The sequence below is a fragment of the Mugil cephalus genome, chromosome 16 (assembly GCF_022458985.1).
Source record: "Mugil cephalus isolate CIBA_MC_2020 chromosome 16, CIBA_Mcephalus_1.1, whole genome shotgun sequence".
Taxonomy (NCBI): domain Eukaryota; kingdom Metazoa; phylum Chordata; class Actinopteri; order Mugiliformes; family Mugilidae; genus Mugil; species Mugil cephalus.
The window spans coordinates 6,702,191-6,716,275 of record NC_061785.1 but is presented as its reverse complement, the minus strand read 5'-3'; the positions used below and the strand labels follow the sequence as shown (position 1 = coordinate 6,716,275).

Genomic DNA, 14,085 nt, shown 5'->3' with positions numbered 1-14,085 from the left:
GGTTTTATAAAAGAAAAATAAATTAACAAGTATTGTACTTTATTCATCTATTTATATATTTATTTATTTTTACCACCATATAAATCCTTTCCGACACTTATTGTAGCTTCTTGTTTTTTTAATTTTCAGTTCTCAGACATCCAGGTGATGGTAAAGTGTAAAAAAAAAAAAAGGCAACTGGAATGGTGGGAAGTTGAGAAAACTGCGAAAACTGTTAACGACAAGACACTGGTGCAGTGCAACTAATGAGCATTAACACTTTTAGATATCCTTGTTTTTAAGATAATCTCTGCATGAATATTATTGTTATTTGGTGCTTTTACTTGACTTATAAAGTTTTAGTGTAGGAACTCCCACCAATTTAACCAAAGTAATGTTGCCCTTGTAATTCAGTCAGGGTAATATTACTATTATTTTTATTTCCAAATAAGAAATGATTGCATCAAAGTGTATGTAGCAGTCCACATACATCGAAGTTATGGAACAATGACTTTACATACCATTATTTACCTCCTTTCTGATCAATTGTGGTCTTCAGTTCATTGTAAAAATCTTACATTTCAGAGAACTTTCAGCAATTATCCCATTTTCTGAATAAGAAAAACCATTTCAGTTGTTTTTATAGTTCCTGACAATGCTGAAAGCTCTACAGGTTTTATTGGTACTGACCGTTCAGTCTGCAGAAGCTTCCTGTGGTACTAAAAAATTTAATGAGAATGAGTCATTTGTACTGTTCACTAGCTATTGCATTCCAGGAACACAAAATACATCATTTACTGGAATTGCTGGCAATCATGCAATTTGTTATGTACCCAAATGAATGATATGAACTTCTGAAATGAGGACGTCATTCTCCACTTCAGATGCATATTCTGTTGGTGATGCTTATAATAATGGCAGTGAAGTACAATAGACAACACACTGGGATTCAATGTGATTTATTTAGAGTTCTGTCAAGCTTGAGATTAAGGTCTATTGTCCAGTAAGATAAATAACAAAACAGAGTGAGACAGCTTTCAGATTCAGGGTCTGTTACTTTGACAACAACAGTACCGACCATGCAAGTGTGAATATAAGTATAAAATATACACCCAATCTGTTCACAAGCAGCGGAAATCAGATGAAACAAGGATAGAAGGGGAATGGACGTCTTCATTTTTCCTTATCTTCTTACTTCTCATAGTAGAACCATTTGTCAACTGCAAAGAAGAATATGTGATTTCCAAGGAGTGACAACATGCAAAGCCACTGCAATAATAGAAATGAATGTACAAACACCCACCTGCACTTGGAATGGGATCTTCAGCTCCAAACTCACATGCCTGTAAGCGATAGTGAAATGATTAAATCATGCCACTATTGCTTCTTGACTATTTAAATACTTTTCTCGATTCGCTTCCTTCTGTTTGATCTAAAAACCAACACGCTGGAGCTGGAAATGAGAGAAACCACCTTTAGGATTTCTGCGTCTCCAGCCACTTGGCTGGCTCTCCTTTTGTATCGAGGCTCTTGTGTTGCCAGGTTATCGTCTCTGCTGTCATTAAGCGAGGACTAAATCACAGAGGGTGAAGCTGCTCGTATGAATGTGAAGGTAAAACTGACTTACAGACGCAACCACGGCCTCTGCATCCCCAGCAGAGCAGCAGAAAGGACTGTCCGAGACACTGGTGTTCATGCTGGTTGGAGATAAAAAAAAATGTTTTTAAAAAAAGAGCGGGAAATGCATTTTAGATTTAGACACAATATGTTCTATGTCCTTAAATGAGCATTATTTAAATCCTACTAACCAGTTTAACTCTCCGGCGTTGGTGTTTTTAGATATCAGGGCCTTCCAAAACTCATGAGTGCTCTTCACAGTCTTCACGGCAAAGTCCTGAAACACACAGCACGTTTCACATTCCCCTTCTTCATGCAAGAGTCAATATAACAGGGAAAGAATAGAAATGTGTGTAGGCGGAGTTTGAGGCAACGCTTTATTACAGTAATAAAATATAAATATTAATATCACAAGGTATATAAGATTTGCATGAGAAAACATCTCAGAATAAAACCAGCACCCTGTCCTTGAACTCTCCATTGAAAGCAAACTGGTTTTCCGGCTTTCCATCTGGGACTTTGTATCTTCGGAACCAGTCGACAGTCGCCTCCAGATATCCGGGCTTAAGTCGCCTCACATCCTCAATATCTGCAACCAACCGGCAAACAACATGGAAAAGTTCAAAAATAACTTGTGTATCCTTGGCATGTCTTCCAGCTTCTATTCCTGGTTTCCCCCCACCCCCTTCCAGGCTCCCTACCGTTAAAGTCGGCAGCTTCTGGATCCTCAGTATTGATCACGATGACCTTCCAGTCTGTTTCACCCTCATCGATCAAAGCCAGAGTTCCCAATACCTTCACTTTTATTATTTCTCCCCGGGAGCACACCTGAGAATTAAACGTACAATCCTGGAAAAGGCTGCCGTTTTTTGTTTTTTTTTTAAGAAGCATCTTAAAGAAAAAGAGTCTGTACCTTATTTCCTATGTCACATATATCAATCGGGTCATTGTCTCCACAGCATCCCGTGTCGCTGTCCTTATGGTTGGGGTCTTCCCATGTCTGTCAAAAGGCAGCACGCACGTTTAATCCAACAGATGCATGATATTTTTAGGGTAGAAGTAGGGTAGTCTGAGCAGGACCTGCCTGTGGAATAGCTCCATAATTCCAGATGTAGCCTTTGTGGGGAAACACATTCGCCACATAACGAAGATTCCCCTTCTTCACGTCTTGTTTGAGTGGATTGAGAGGCTCCGTGGTGGCAATCTGAGAAGCGCAAACGCAAAGTTAAAGAGAAAAGGAAGCACTGACTCATGCTGGACTAAAAAAATTAAATAAAATACAAAACATATGGTTTTATGAGTAAAAACTTACCTCCATCTTTGCATTCGTCCATCTTGGAACTTCCACAACAGCGTGAAAGATGTTCTGCAGATTTATAATAACATGCATTTTTACTACCCTGATTATTCCTGTATGTTTTTGTTTTAATAAATTCTATATCAGATCTGACCATTGTTAACAGTTATTTTATAGTATAGGTCTTCAACAGGGGGTCCGTGACCCCTAGAGGATCCGTGGAGGTACTGCGGGGGGGGGGGGGGGGGGGGTGGGCGCAAAATCTTTGGTTGATTAGACATTTTTTATATATATATATATATATATTTTTTTTTTTTTTTATTTTCCCCCACAAATTTAAATTTCTTTCAATACACATTAACATGAATCCAACATATTTTAGTAAAGGGATAAGAGATAATAATAATAATTATTATAGTATATTTATAAATAGCTCTAGGCTGAGTTTAATGTAGAACACGTATAATAGGCAGAGGGTCCCTAATTAATCTCTCCATCAGTTTGGGAGTCTTTGGCCTGAAAAACTTTGAAGACCTCTGCTATAAAGTGAAAGACAAGCACAATCTTTGCACTAGTACTCCACAAACCCTTAACGTGCAAGTGTGCACTGTAAACTTTACACATCTTAAGAAAACAGACATCTACTTGGAAAGAGAGGCTGCACAAGTAAGAGTTCCAAAGATAATTAATAATAATGCATTAATTTATTATAGCGCTCTGAAAATAGAGGGATAACAGGTGTACAGTGGTTTGCTTTAACCTTCCCCCTCCGCCAACGCCAGCTTGATGTAGTGGCTTAACAAGTTGTAGCCTGACATACAGGTTAAACAAGGTAAAGAGAAAAATGAATCGACGCACCACCACCGACAAACACTGGCTCGTCTATATAAACAGAAAATGAAACCAGAAAAGAAAGATAGAATCTAATTTTCAAACTAAATGCATAATCCAGCACTACCCCTTGAACACAATTTCACAAATCTGACAAGAAGGCTACAAGATACGTATGACCCAATATTTTGTTTTTTAAAGCAAAAGCCTGGAATGCTCACCTCTGCTTCGTTTGCATAGATGGGTATATCATGAAAGGGGGAGATGTATTTTCCCTCAGAGTTTTCTACAAGAAATAAAAGTGATGCATTTTAGTTTGCAGTTTTTAGTGTGACGTCTGTTCATGAATCTCCACGTCTACTTGCCAGTTCTACTACTACTACTACTGCTACCATCAATGTATTACTTTGCACCAAAACACAAACTTGCTGCTCTTACTGAAAAACACTCTGTACTCCAGGGTGTTGGGCCTCCCCCTCTCTTCGATGCTGAAGCTCATGTCTGTTGTTGGTTTCTCCCCCTGCGGTCCGCGCACTGATTCACCAAAGCTAAGAAGCTCTAGGCTGGCACACAGTCCCTGAAGCAGAGGAGCAGACATGCGTACTAGCTAAGCCGAGGGTTTGAGAGCTGGCAAGCACCTGCACCTGACAACAGGTTGCGCCGAACGAAGAGATAAGAGAGATGTTGCTGCATCCGGTTCACATCCAATCTTGGCATCCGTATCTAACGAGGGTAAACAAACCTCAGCGTTGCTCAGAACAGTGATCGGCAGCTAATCCTTCCACGGTGCGACTCCTCCACGGCTGCCACATGCGTTCGGATGGCGTGGATGTGAAGTTTCCCACCTTGTCTACGTGTGAAGTGATTTGTTTTCTGTTTCCTCCCTTGTAAAGCCGAGGCCCTCGGGAGCTCATTTCAGAGCGAAACAGATGGAGCTGGCTGGTGTTAGCTGTAAACCAATTAAGGAGCGGGGGATTAGGTGGCGTGCCCGCGTTGTGACTTGTTGCCTCTCAAGATTCACAGTAGCTGTTTGATAATGTTCTTATGCACCTGTTTTTAGACGCATTCTCGGTATTTAGCGTGCGTTTGGTTTTCTTGGACAACGTTTTATGGCGCTTACTGAAAGATTTGTGCATCGTCGGAACTGTGTGCCTGGCACGTTTCATTTCCGCGCCAATTTTTTTGGTAACCTTTAATACGTTCAAAAAAACAACTATTTCCTTGACTTTTTGCATGCTACAAATAAGAAGCATCAAAGCTTCAAATAAAATGTATTATTATTATTATTATTATTATTATTATTATTATTAAACATGTGTTAATACCATTTATGGCGCAATTAGGTTTGACGTGGTGAACAGATGTTCATTAGCTTGTGCTAATTGATGGCATCAGCAAGAAATTTAGATAAAAACTCACATTTCTGCAAATGTGATTAAATTGTCTGAGCTAAATGTATTGCTGCAAACTAGTGTTAGCATTTAAAAAAAAATGACTGCAGGTTTTAAAGCTGGATAATTAAAGCACTGTGTTTCAGAAGGCTAAACAATGATGCACATAGCAAGGTCACTGTCTGGGCAGCAGAGGAGTCACATGATGCTGTGAGCTTTGCTAAATATTTCTCTTGGCCAGAGGACGTTGGCTGACAACTTAAACAGCCCACACGAAAAAGAACTTTTAAATCCCCTTTAACCCTCAGGCAACCCTAGGGACATTTTTGTCCATTTGGGCACATTTTTTTCCTCTTGAGTTGGCTGCCATTTTGGCTATGTTTGTGCATAAGGCACAATGTTTTGTAACAAAATCTAGCTCTACACAAAATTGGAAATTAAATAATAATAATAATAATAATGATAGAACACTGTGAAAAAAAAAGACATCCCTCTAGCAACCTTAGTGGACAAAAATGTCCACAACACTTTACAAAACCACAATAACAAAAAAATCATGAAGAATAAGCTATTTTTTCATGAAACTAATGTTGGGTGGCTGGGACATTTTTGAAATAAGTCTTGGGCGTCGACCAACATTATCTAAAATATTGACTTGATTGCATTATTAGTTTTTATGTAGCATCAGATTTAAAATGTACTACCCTCTTATGACCGTAGCACATAAAGAAGTCCCATTGACTTCCATTATAACTGCAGTTCTTAATCTGTAAGTCATGACACAATAAAATCATCCATTCTGCAAAATTATGATTTCATTTGTAAAAACAAATGGTCAAATTTGTCCTTATTGTTCAACACTAAAATCATTTTTCATGTTTTCTGTTTTCAAACTGGCATTTAAAGAGTTAAATTCCTCCAAATTTTTGGTAGTTTTGTAAAATGCTGAAGTGGTTCAGAAAAAAAATCAGTAAATGAATCAGCAACTATTTAATAATCACATTATCAAAACTCACTTCTGCTTCTAAGATATTTTAGAGTCAAATCTTATTGCCAAATTTTGTTTAATATCCAATATTTGCCTCAGGATTTACAGTCTTTGCAGTACACTACATGCTCTATCCTAGTTAGACAAGAGAAAAATCAAAGAACAGGGAAGACAATAGTTCCGTAATATTAAAAAGTAGTTTTTGTGTTTAATTGAAAACATAAAACAATCCAATGCTGAGCACTGAAGTATATCTGATATTTGACTGGCACCATCTGGCACATGTTCATCTACTGTAGACCCAGCCACTACTACTGAAAAATACTGACACAGTATTGCATGATTTTCAAAGCTTTTATTTATTATACTATCAATAGTAATAAATAAGCCATCAATAATACACAATCAGAGATAAAATAGAGGCCACAGAGTGCGTAAACCATTTTTTTTCTTTTTGATTGTTGTACAGCCTCACGTGTCTTCAAGTATCTTCTTCTCATTTCTCAGGCACATGAAGGCGTGTAACTTCAGGCACACAGCATGCATGATGAGTTAGATACTGCATTGTGGCATATTTTAGGACTCAGCTGTTGACAAAACGTCAAACTGGTGTGGGGACTGTAAAGCAGACTGGGTGTTTGAGTCCAAAGGGTTTGACTTCACATTTAACCACTTGAGCGCCGGCATGGCAGACAGCTTCTCCAACGGGATTTCTGTGGTGCAAAATTTGAAATGAAAGAAAGTAAGCATGTACAACCCATTTTCTCATACAGACTGGAGGTAATAAAATATTATTATTACCGGTAATGCTGTTCCCCTCCAGGTCAATCCTCTCCAGGGTGGCTATTTCTGTGAGCTTATCAGGGAAGGTGGAGAAGCTGTTGTTAGCCAGATTGATGCTGATCAAATGCTCCATTTCTCCCACGGTGTCGGGCAGCTTAGTGAGAACATTTCCTCGCAGGTCCAGCTCTGAAAGTTATTTCAAGACACAAATAAATCTAGGGGGGTGGTTCATCAAAATTAAAGACAAACACGCTGAAGACTGAATTCACAAGCGAAAAAGCCCTTTGGTTCATTCACATCCACTACCTCTGAGCTGAGTGAAAGTTGTAAAGAGCTTGCTAGAGATGGTCTTCATCTCATTGTCGGCCAATGTGATAACGCGGATGTTGTCTGAGACGCTCCTTAAGACCTTGAACACACCGTCCGGGAAAGATATCAGCTTGCAGTTTGACAGGTCTGCAAAGAAAAATACAACAGAAAAATACCAATAGTGGACAAATCTGGGGTTATGTTCACTGGAGCAATCAAATTTAAGCCTCTGTCACCCCCTGCTGGTAAACTCTGAGATTACAAACAAATCAGAGTTCATTCAGAAAAAAGGGGCAAATGAGGCAAGACAGAGAAATATGAATAACAAGTGTCTCTTACCCAAACTATCTTTCCCGTCCTCTACAGTGGCATTAACCCTTCTGGCAACATTTGCAACCGCCTCCGCCATTTCTCTGCTGTAATTGTTCCTAAGAGAGGTAACGCAACATTACGCTCAGACATACTTTTCACAGAAGCTGCAAGACAGTTGAATAATAATTATAGTAGATAACCGGAGGCTCTTCACTGTGCTGGTTAATGAGGTCTGTATAACACAGTCACTGCACGTTTTCAGCCAAATGCAAAAAATAGCACTCTTTAAAACCTCATCTGAGCAAAGACACGCTCAATTTTGAATTATATATTGGTGGAGGATTATCTAACTGCATGGTCATTGTGGTGCAGTTAAAGTGTTTCTGTTATTTAGCCTAATGCACTGAGTAAAAAATGGGGTCGTAAAACAAATGAAACGTGTATCAGGGCCTCCAAAACACAGTCGAATCAAAATTTGAACACACTTTCCACACCCTAACCTTTATCAAGTGAAGAAGCAATGCAGGACTGTTATATTAGTGTGTGTAATATATATATATATATTATTACACTAGTGTTGTTGGCTGCATGAAGCTAGATGCATTACTAAATGTTTGAGTCAATATTAAGCCAACATGTTCTGTGTCCTTTCGGTAACATTATTCACACTTGTGTCCAGCAATCCCATGATCCCACTGACAAGCAAGGGAGGGGACACTGAAGTGAAATTTACTGAGTATTATGCATTGACTGTGTGGTATTATGTCTACAATCATGTTAATTCCGGTGTTGTGGTGTGGTGCACTGGAAATAATTGTCATTTTTGTAGTCAAATTACCTAAGAGTGGACATGATTATATCAAATGTTGCAGTAATTGGTATCTGTGGTAAAGTAATAGTATAGACAGACCCTCAAGTGTGGGGGATTTTAATGCTTTCAGTACTAAAGTGCACTTTACTATACGCACGAACTCTTGATTTCTACTTCTGGTTCGGCACAGGGTTAAAAGCAACGTGAAACTTTAGGTTACTGCACCAGTGGCTGGTTATTTAAACGAGCCGAAAAAGCTTCAGACCTACTGAAACCTCCACTTTCCCGACTGATATACAATCAGTACTTACAACATACCACACAAAGGTCGCCATTATCTGATCAGTGTTTTCATTGAAGCCAAGCAAGAGGCCACTTACCCAAACCACAGGCTAGCTGCCGGTGTGTTAACTAACGTTAGCTACGGCACAGCTCGGCCCCACAGTCAAATTTGGTGAGTGTGTATTTTTAGCCGGGGACCAGTTCGGTTTACATACTTATTGTGCCATTCGCTAGGAAAAAACGGGACGTATGAGCAACAACTCGCCTATATTTAAACAAACTCGGTGAATTAAAAACACGTTGTTGCTTAGCGACAGTTAGCCTGAGCTAACGTTAGCCCGGTAGCTAAGAGACATTCAAGAGCCTCACTGTTGCGCTTCGGTGTTGCAAACAACGTTGCTTAATTAAACTAAAAAAAAAAAAAAAAGCACAGTAAAGGAAGTAACTTCACATATTAAGTGCTACATAAACTATAAGTTATATTGGGTAGCGATGCGTTTTGACTGTTTTGTATTTTAACATCTTACAACTGAAAACAAACTATTAATGAACACAAAAACACTGCAATCCGTCATTATTTGTCAAATTTCAAGGCTATGTTTTGTTTCGTCAAAATATATTTTGTGAGATTATAAGTAAAAACAGTGAACTGCCACATATGAGAAACATAAACCATAGAAACAGGCCTTTCTGCTTTATAAAATGATTGATCTGATAAATCTCTTGCACTAATCGTTGCAGGTCTGATACAGTTTTAATTATAACTACAATCATTTTATCCATATTTTGAGCTACTGACATTAGGAAGTTAAATGTCGTCTTACCTCCAAGTCCTGATCAGCTATTCCTAGTCTGACATGTTATGCCATGGCCAGGGTTCTGGTAAATTCCTGGTTAGTCAGTGTATTTTCAAAAGGTTTCAATACAATGAGCCCTCTGGCTTCAGGAGAATGGTTTAGCATTGTTCCAACTAAATGCCAGTTTACGGTATTTGCTAGATGTACCTCTGCTATTCAATGCTTTATTTTGAAGCTATGACTCACTGAATCATTGCAAAACTAGAAATGTCTATTTGTGTGTCAGACGTTTTGTGGCGCATAGGCGCAGTAGTTTCACACAAAGTGAACCTGACAGCTCAGAGAAACGTAGTGTACACTGATCAGCCGCAAATACACTAGATCCCAAACAGGTCAAATATTTGTGGGATGATCCACAGAGGTCCCTCCTGTCAACCCACAGGCCCCAAAGACCCCCACTAACGCCACTATGTTGAGTCACAACTGTTTTAGAGACCTACACAATATCAGGAAGGTGGTTATAATGTTATGCCTGGTCAGTGTTTGCCCTAAATTATTTAAATCAGGACATATATTCTGATAAGATGTACATAAATACATGTTTTTATTATTTACAATAAATATACATTAGTTTACAATAACACAAATGGTATTGTACGATAAAAACAGTGCTGGAATATTCAACAACATTGCCATTTCAAGTTTATACTGATGTAGCTGATAACTTATGGGGAATAAACTTGTACATCAGATTGTGACAGTTTCTAGTTTGATTCAAATAACAATGTTCTCCTTACAAACCGGAGCCCGCGTCACGAATTAAAAGTCTCTGCACGCAGATCGAGAGACACAATCTTACAGTTCAGAGTGACAAATATCAAAGAGCTTTTTGAAAAAGAAGAAAAAAAATCTGGCTAAGTGTTCTTCTTCTTTTTTTTTTTTCTTTCTTTTAGCTGCGCTACAACGCAGTTCACGCCGGGAGCCGCCGTCACTGGCAGCCGCACTCGTCCACAATCATGTCTTCATGGTGTCGGAGGAGCATTTCCCCGTTCTCGTAGTACAGCATGCTCAGCGGGCTCATTTTGGTCGGGGCGCAGCAGGGGGACGCCACTCTGTCCGGGTGGAAATGCTTCAGCAGACTCTGGAGAGACAAGACAGAATGAAGGATTTAGGCGAATGACGCTATTAGAGGTCGAGGGAGCAGTTCAGTTAGATCACGTTTATGTGTGTGGATGTTTCTTGAGACCGGCAAATAATATTAAACTAATAGTTTATTACATAAACTGTCGTCAAGAGGTGAAACATTGCAGTAGTTGAACTTTGACATGTTTTTTCAAAAATATTAAATTATCTTTTTCTTTGCGTTGCTATTGCAATAGATAAAAAATTGCATAATGTGATGCATTCAGATCCTGTCAGATTTTTTAAAGGCTAATCTCTAAAAAAGGAAACCAGCTCACTTTAATCTATCCAACACTGGAGGTGAAAGACACTATTGCGTATTTTGTGTCTTGCTGGAACAGAAACCGTGTTGACACAAGAAGGGCTCTGATATGTGAGTGCACCGAATTGATCATTTTGAACTGTACATGTTTTAACAAGTTAAATACAGGTCCCTGACAGCTGACGGAAACCTTCCTCCTTAATGCACTACTCACCTGCATGTAAGCATGATTGGTTGGATTCAGGTCTTCTCCCAGAGGACCTGGACAAGATCCTTCGCAGCGGTAGGCGTTGTATCTTTTAGGAAAGATGATCCAGGATCCCCAGCCTATTTGATTGAAGTCCACATGCAGGTCCACTCTGCGGCAGAGGGATTTTTCACTCCCTCTTTTGGACACCTGTGGGCTTCTCGCTGTTTGTTCTCTTTGGCCCCGCTTGCTCCTGCGCCTCTTCTGCCAGTGGGCCTTTTTGATTTCAGCGGGGGACAAGAACTTGGATTGTTCAGCTGTGTGGAGCAAACTCGCTTTAGCCTTTGAGTCCTCGTCGGACCCCGTGTGAGAGAAGACGACCAACAGGGCCCGGTCGCTCATGTCCTGCTCTTTCCTCGGGCCCGCCGCGTAAACGGGCTGATCGGGGAGAGACGAGCCTCTCGTTTCCTTCGTCGCTTTCCTCCTCCTCGACACTCTTCTTTCTGGGATCCTCGCTGCGGATTTTCGCCTCAGCCAGCCCAGGAGAGGAGCGGTCACGTTGAACACTTTCCAGCTCTGGGACGAGGTGACCAGGGAGGTTTCGGCGAGCAGCCCCACCCGCTGCTGCACCTGGCCGCGCTGGTGGTACACCTCCACAGTGGCGTTGGCCGCACCGTGCGTCCGAGGAAGCCTGATCCTCAGTTCTGCTGCTTGGATCTGCTTGTCGGCCAGCAGGGCGTGGAGGTCAAAGATGGCCACCCAGCGCTTGTGTCTGTACGTCAAACCTGATGCAGCAAAAAACAACAAAAAAAAAAAAACAGGAGAATTAGTGTTATTGTATCACACACAGTTTATTATTACTGCACATTTCACCGCAGACTTTGAGGTGTCTGAAAAGGGAAAGCAAGGGCGACCGTGCATGACCGTGAGTTCAGACATAATAAAGACATATAGGCCAAGACAATTCCAGTGAAAAAACATAAAACTGAATAATAAGCACAAGATTTGTGCTAAACAAAATTTATCTTGATACATATCCTGCAAAAAAACTGAGAGGTTGACATATATCCTGCATGATAGTGTAAATACCAAAGGGTTTCACATGTTTTTGTTTAGCTTTTCTTTATTTAAATTAGTGGTAGAGCATATTAATGAACACTATAAATAACGTAAATGTGCCAGATTGTAGCCGAGGCAGGTTGTATTTCATAAAAACATGACATAAACACATGATACATAGAAGATAAATGTAGAAAATGCCATGGGAGCAATGGATTTAGCAATAAATACATATACGCAAACAATTTTAGTGGGACAAACAAGGAGAGCAAAAAGCGACTCCTTAGTGACCGAGACAGGAAAGGAGCCCAAGATCCAGACTGTACGTAGCCTATTATTACACACAGCCCTATTCCACATTACCAGAATACATATACCCAAACGTACCCAAACGTTTTGCACTCACCCCTGTGGCACATATCAACTAAAGTAACCAGACATGGGACATTTGTCCAAAAGACGTTCTTCTAAATGGCATCTCACACTCTCAATTAAACCAAATGAAACAGTGCTGCTACACCATGTGTTTTCTTACATAGATAACACATATATATAGTATAAGGTACAGAAAAATATTTTGCATTCAAATGCATTTATATCTTAATGCCTTAACATAACAAACCGAGTAAATAAGTGCGCAAAATAAAATCTCCTTTGATAGTTTTCCTAATGATCAATGTGTGTATTGACCGGCACTTCAGCAAATCAAGGCCTAAAAAGGCTTCACAAATTATAATCCAGTCATTGTTCCAGTTTAGCGCGACGTGCATGCGTAATGTGCAAGTTCATTGTGATTCAACGAACAGGTGTGGCCTCGAATTAATCTAAAGGATTAAAAGCATTTTGAAACATTTGACTTCTGCATTGTCCAGCGCGTCGGCCCATCGAGTTTGGCCCCTGATCAAAAGTGCAAACCGTCCTCGCTATTAATCCACTCAAAGTCAAACACGGAGCCGAAACCAATCGTTTAACACTCCGCTCCGCTCGCCCCTGGCTTCTGCATATCCTCGGTCAAACAAATAGGTAATAACTCTGACACCTAGCAGCGACGTGGAACTGGCTTCAGCAGCGGCAGCAGCGGGGAGGGTTTGCCTGGTGTTGGCTGCTTGTGCCACCATTAAATCCCGAGCTCTAATCTAATCAGAACAAGTGTGAAAAAAGAACTAAGGGAAGTTGTTGATTTGACCTGACAAGGGATTTGTATAGGGGGCTGTCTGGCGAGGTATCTAATCAACATCACCTATTTAAGAAAAAGGAGGTTTGCTTTGAGAATTAGACAGAAAACCGGCCTTTTCACACGCTGATCCCTGCATGGTTATTCACCCCCCTGAGCTGGATGTGGATTGAAGCCCTCTGAGGTCGTCTGGCGCGCAGCGTTGACAGGGCAACACTTGATCCAAAAGCACCAAAGAGAGCGTAGATCCACAAAACCCCAATGCATAAATAAAGTCTGTAGGTTATACATTCCCCACCATCTCCGATCCCTCCCATATGTGGGTATTTCTGTAAATCATCAATGAGCCCCGTCTTACTTTTAGCCATCACACTCTTCACGGTGTCAGCTTGCCTCGCCGCGTCTTGCTCCATAGCATCCAAAGGCCTGGAAAAGTTCGCCTTGAAATTCCTGTAGAGGTGCATCATGTAGGTTGGCAGGTGATAACCCGTGGATCGGTCCGTGACGGAGAAACGGTGCAGCGGCCGCGTGTAAAACCCATCCCTGGATTTATGAATCCCTTGAGCCAGCAGCACCAGCAGAGATGCGTGCAGCGCGACGCCCAGAGCTCCAACTGAACGCATGTTTAATGACAAATTGCTCCAGTGGGAGATTAGGGGTGTCTTATATACCCTCAGCCACCCCCTTTCATGTTTAACAAGTAGCTGAGAACATTAAAGGAAATTGACATGCGTCCTCAAGACTTGTTACCTGACAGCTCATCATCCATTCAGTTGGTAATGAGGCGCCCGGGTGCGTGTTTACAAGGAGCGCAGCGTTTTGTT

At 40.6% G+C, this 14,085-nt stretch overlaps 3 protein-coding genes across 7 annotated transcripts; all 3 read right to left on the bottom strand.

Annotated features, from left to right (window-relative positions):
- Nucleotides 1-922: 922 nt before the first annotated feature.
- On the bottom strand, nt 923-4,747 carry ppa1a (inorganic pyrophosphatase 1a). 2 transcript variants are annotated; one of them, XM_047609198.1, is made up of 12 exons: nt 4,467-4,659; nt 4,163-4,301; nt 3,946-4,010; nt 2,909-2,962; nt 2,681-2,800; nt 2,510-2,596; nt 2,298-2,424; nt 2,058-2,185; nt 1,788-1,873; nt 1,607-1,676; nt 1,283-1,322; nt 923-1,199 (listed from the first exon to the last, which is right to left on the bottom strand). In XM_047609198.1, the coding sequence occupies exons 2-12, from the start codon at nt 4,221-4,223 to the stop codon at nt 1,171-1,173; spliced, it is 867 nt and encodes a 288-aa protein (XP_047465154.1). In that variant the 5' UTR covers nt 4,224-4,301; nt 4,467-4,659; the 3' UTR covers nt 923-1,170. The 2 variants fall into 2 exon arrangements, with proteins under 2 accessions (XP_047465154.1, XP_047465153.1); XM_047609197.1 differs by having other exon boundaries at nt 4,163-4,747.
- Nucleotides 4,748-6,438: 1,691 nt separating this feature from the next.
- On the bottom strand, nt 6,439-9,477 carry lrrc20 (leucine rich repeat containing 20). Of its 4 annotated transcripts, none has more exons than XM_047609195.1 (5): nt 9,425-9,477; nt 7,535-7,623; nt 7,193-7,342; nt 6,905-7,072; nt 6,439-6,816 (listed from the first exon to the last, which is right to left on the bottom strand). In XM_047609195.1, the coding sequence occupies exons 2-5, from the start codon at nt 7,602-7,604 to the stop codon at nt 6,680-6,682; spliced, it is 525 nt and encodes a 174-aa protein (XP_047465151.1). In that variant the 5' UTR covers nt 7,605-7,623; nt 9,425-9,477; the 3' UTR covers nt 6,439-6,679. The 4 variants fall into 4 exon arrangements, with proteins under 4 accessions (XP_047465151.1, XP_047465150.1, XP_047465147.1 ...); XM_047609194.1 differs by lacking the exon at nt 9,425-9,477 and adding an exon at nt 8,699-8,958; XM_047609191.1 differs by lacking the exon at nt 9,425-9,477 and adding an exon at nt 8,637-8,688.
- A 507-nt stretch (nt 9,478-9,984) lies between these two features.
- Nucleotides 9,985-14,046, bottom strand: ndr2 (nodal-related 2). Its single transcript, XM_047609443.1, has 3 exons — nt 13,620-14,046; nt 11,056-11,813; nt 9,985-10,538 (listed from the first exon to the last, which is right to left on the bottom strand). Exons 1-3 carry the CDS (start codon nt 13,882-13,884, stop codon nt 10,386-10,388), a joined length of 1,176 nt encoding a protein of 391 aa, XP_047465399.1. The 5' UTR covers nt 13,885-14,046; the 3' UTR covers nt 9,985-10,385.
- Nucleotides 14,047-14,085: the final 39 nt, after the last annotated feature.

Excerpts from the sequence above, each read along its gene's own strand:
- ndr2 (XM_047609443.1), bottom strand. The coding sequence starts at position 13,884 with ATGCGTTCAGTTGGAGCTCTGGGCGTCGCGCTGCACGCATCTCTGCTG. Across the intron at positions 11,814-13,619 it reads GAAGAGTGTGATGGCTAAAA|GTTTGACGTACAGACACAAG; the intron begins GTAAGACGGGGC and ends TTGCTGCATCAG. Across the intron at positions 10,539-11,055 it reads CCAATCATGCTTACATGCAG|AGTCTGCTGAAGCATTTCCA; the intron begins GTGAGTAGTGCA and ends TTGTCTCTCCAG.
- ppa1a (XM_047609197.1), bottom strand. The coding sequence starts at position 4,322 with ATGTCTGCTCCTCTGCTTCAGGGACTGTGTGCCAGCCTAGAGCTTCTT. Across the intron at positions 2,425-2,509 it reads TATGTGACATAGGAAATAAG|GTGTGCTCCCGGGGAGAAAT; the intron begins GTACAGACTCTT and ends TTTAATTCTCAG. Across the intron at positions 1,874-2,057 it reads ATGGAGAGTTCAAGGACAGG|GACTTTGCCGTGAAGACTGT; the intron begins GTGCTGGTTTTA and ends TGTGTGTTTCAG.
- lrrc20 (XM_047609191.1), bottom strand. Across the intron at positions 7,073-7,192 it reads AACTTTCACTCAGCTCAGAG|AGCTGGACCTGCGAGGAAAT; the intron begins GTAGTGGATGTG and ends AATAACTTTCAG. Across the intron at positions 6,817-6,904 it reads GGAGGGGAACAGCATTACCG|AAATCCCGTTGGAGAAGCTG; the intron begins GTAATAATAATA and ends TTTGCACCACAG.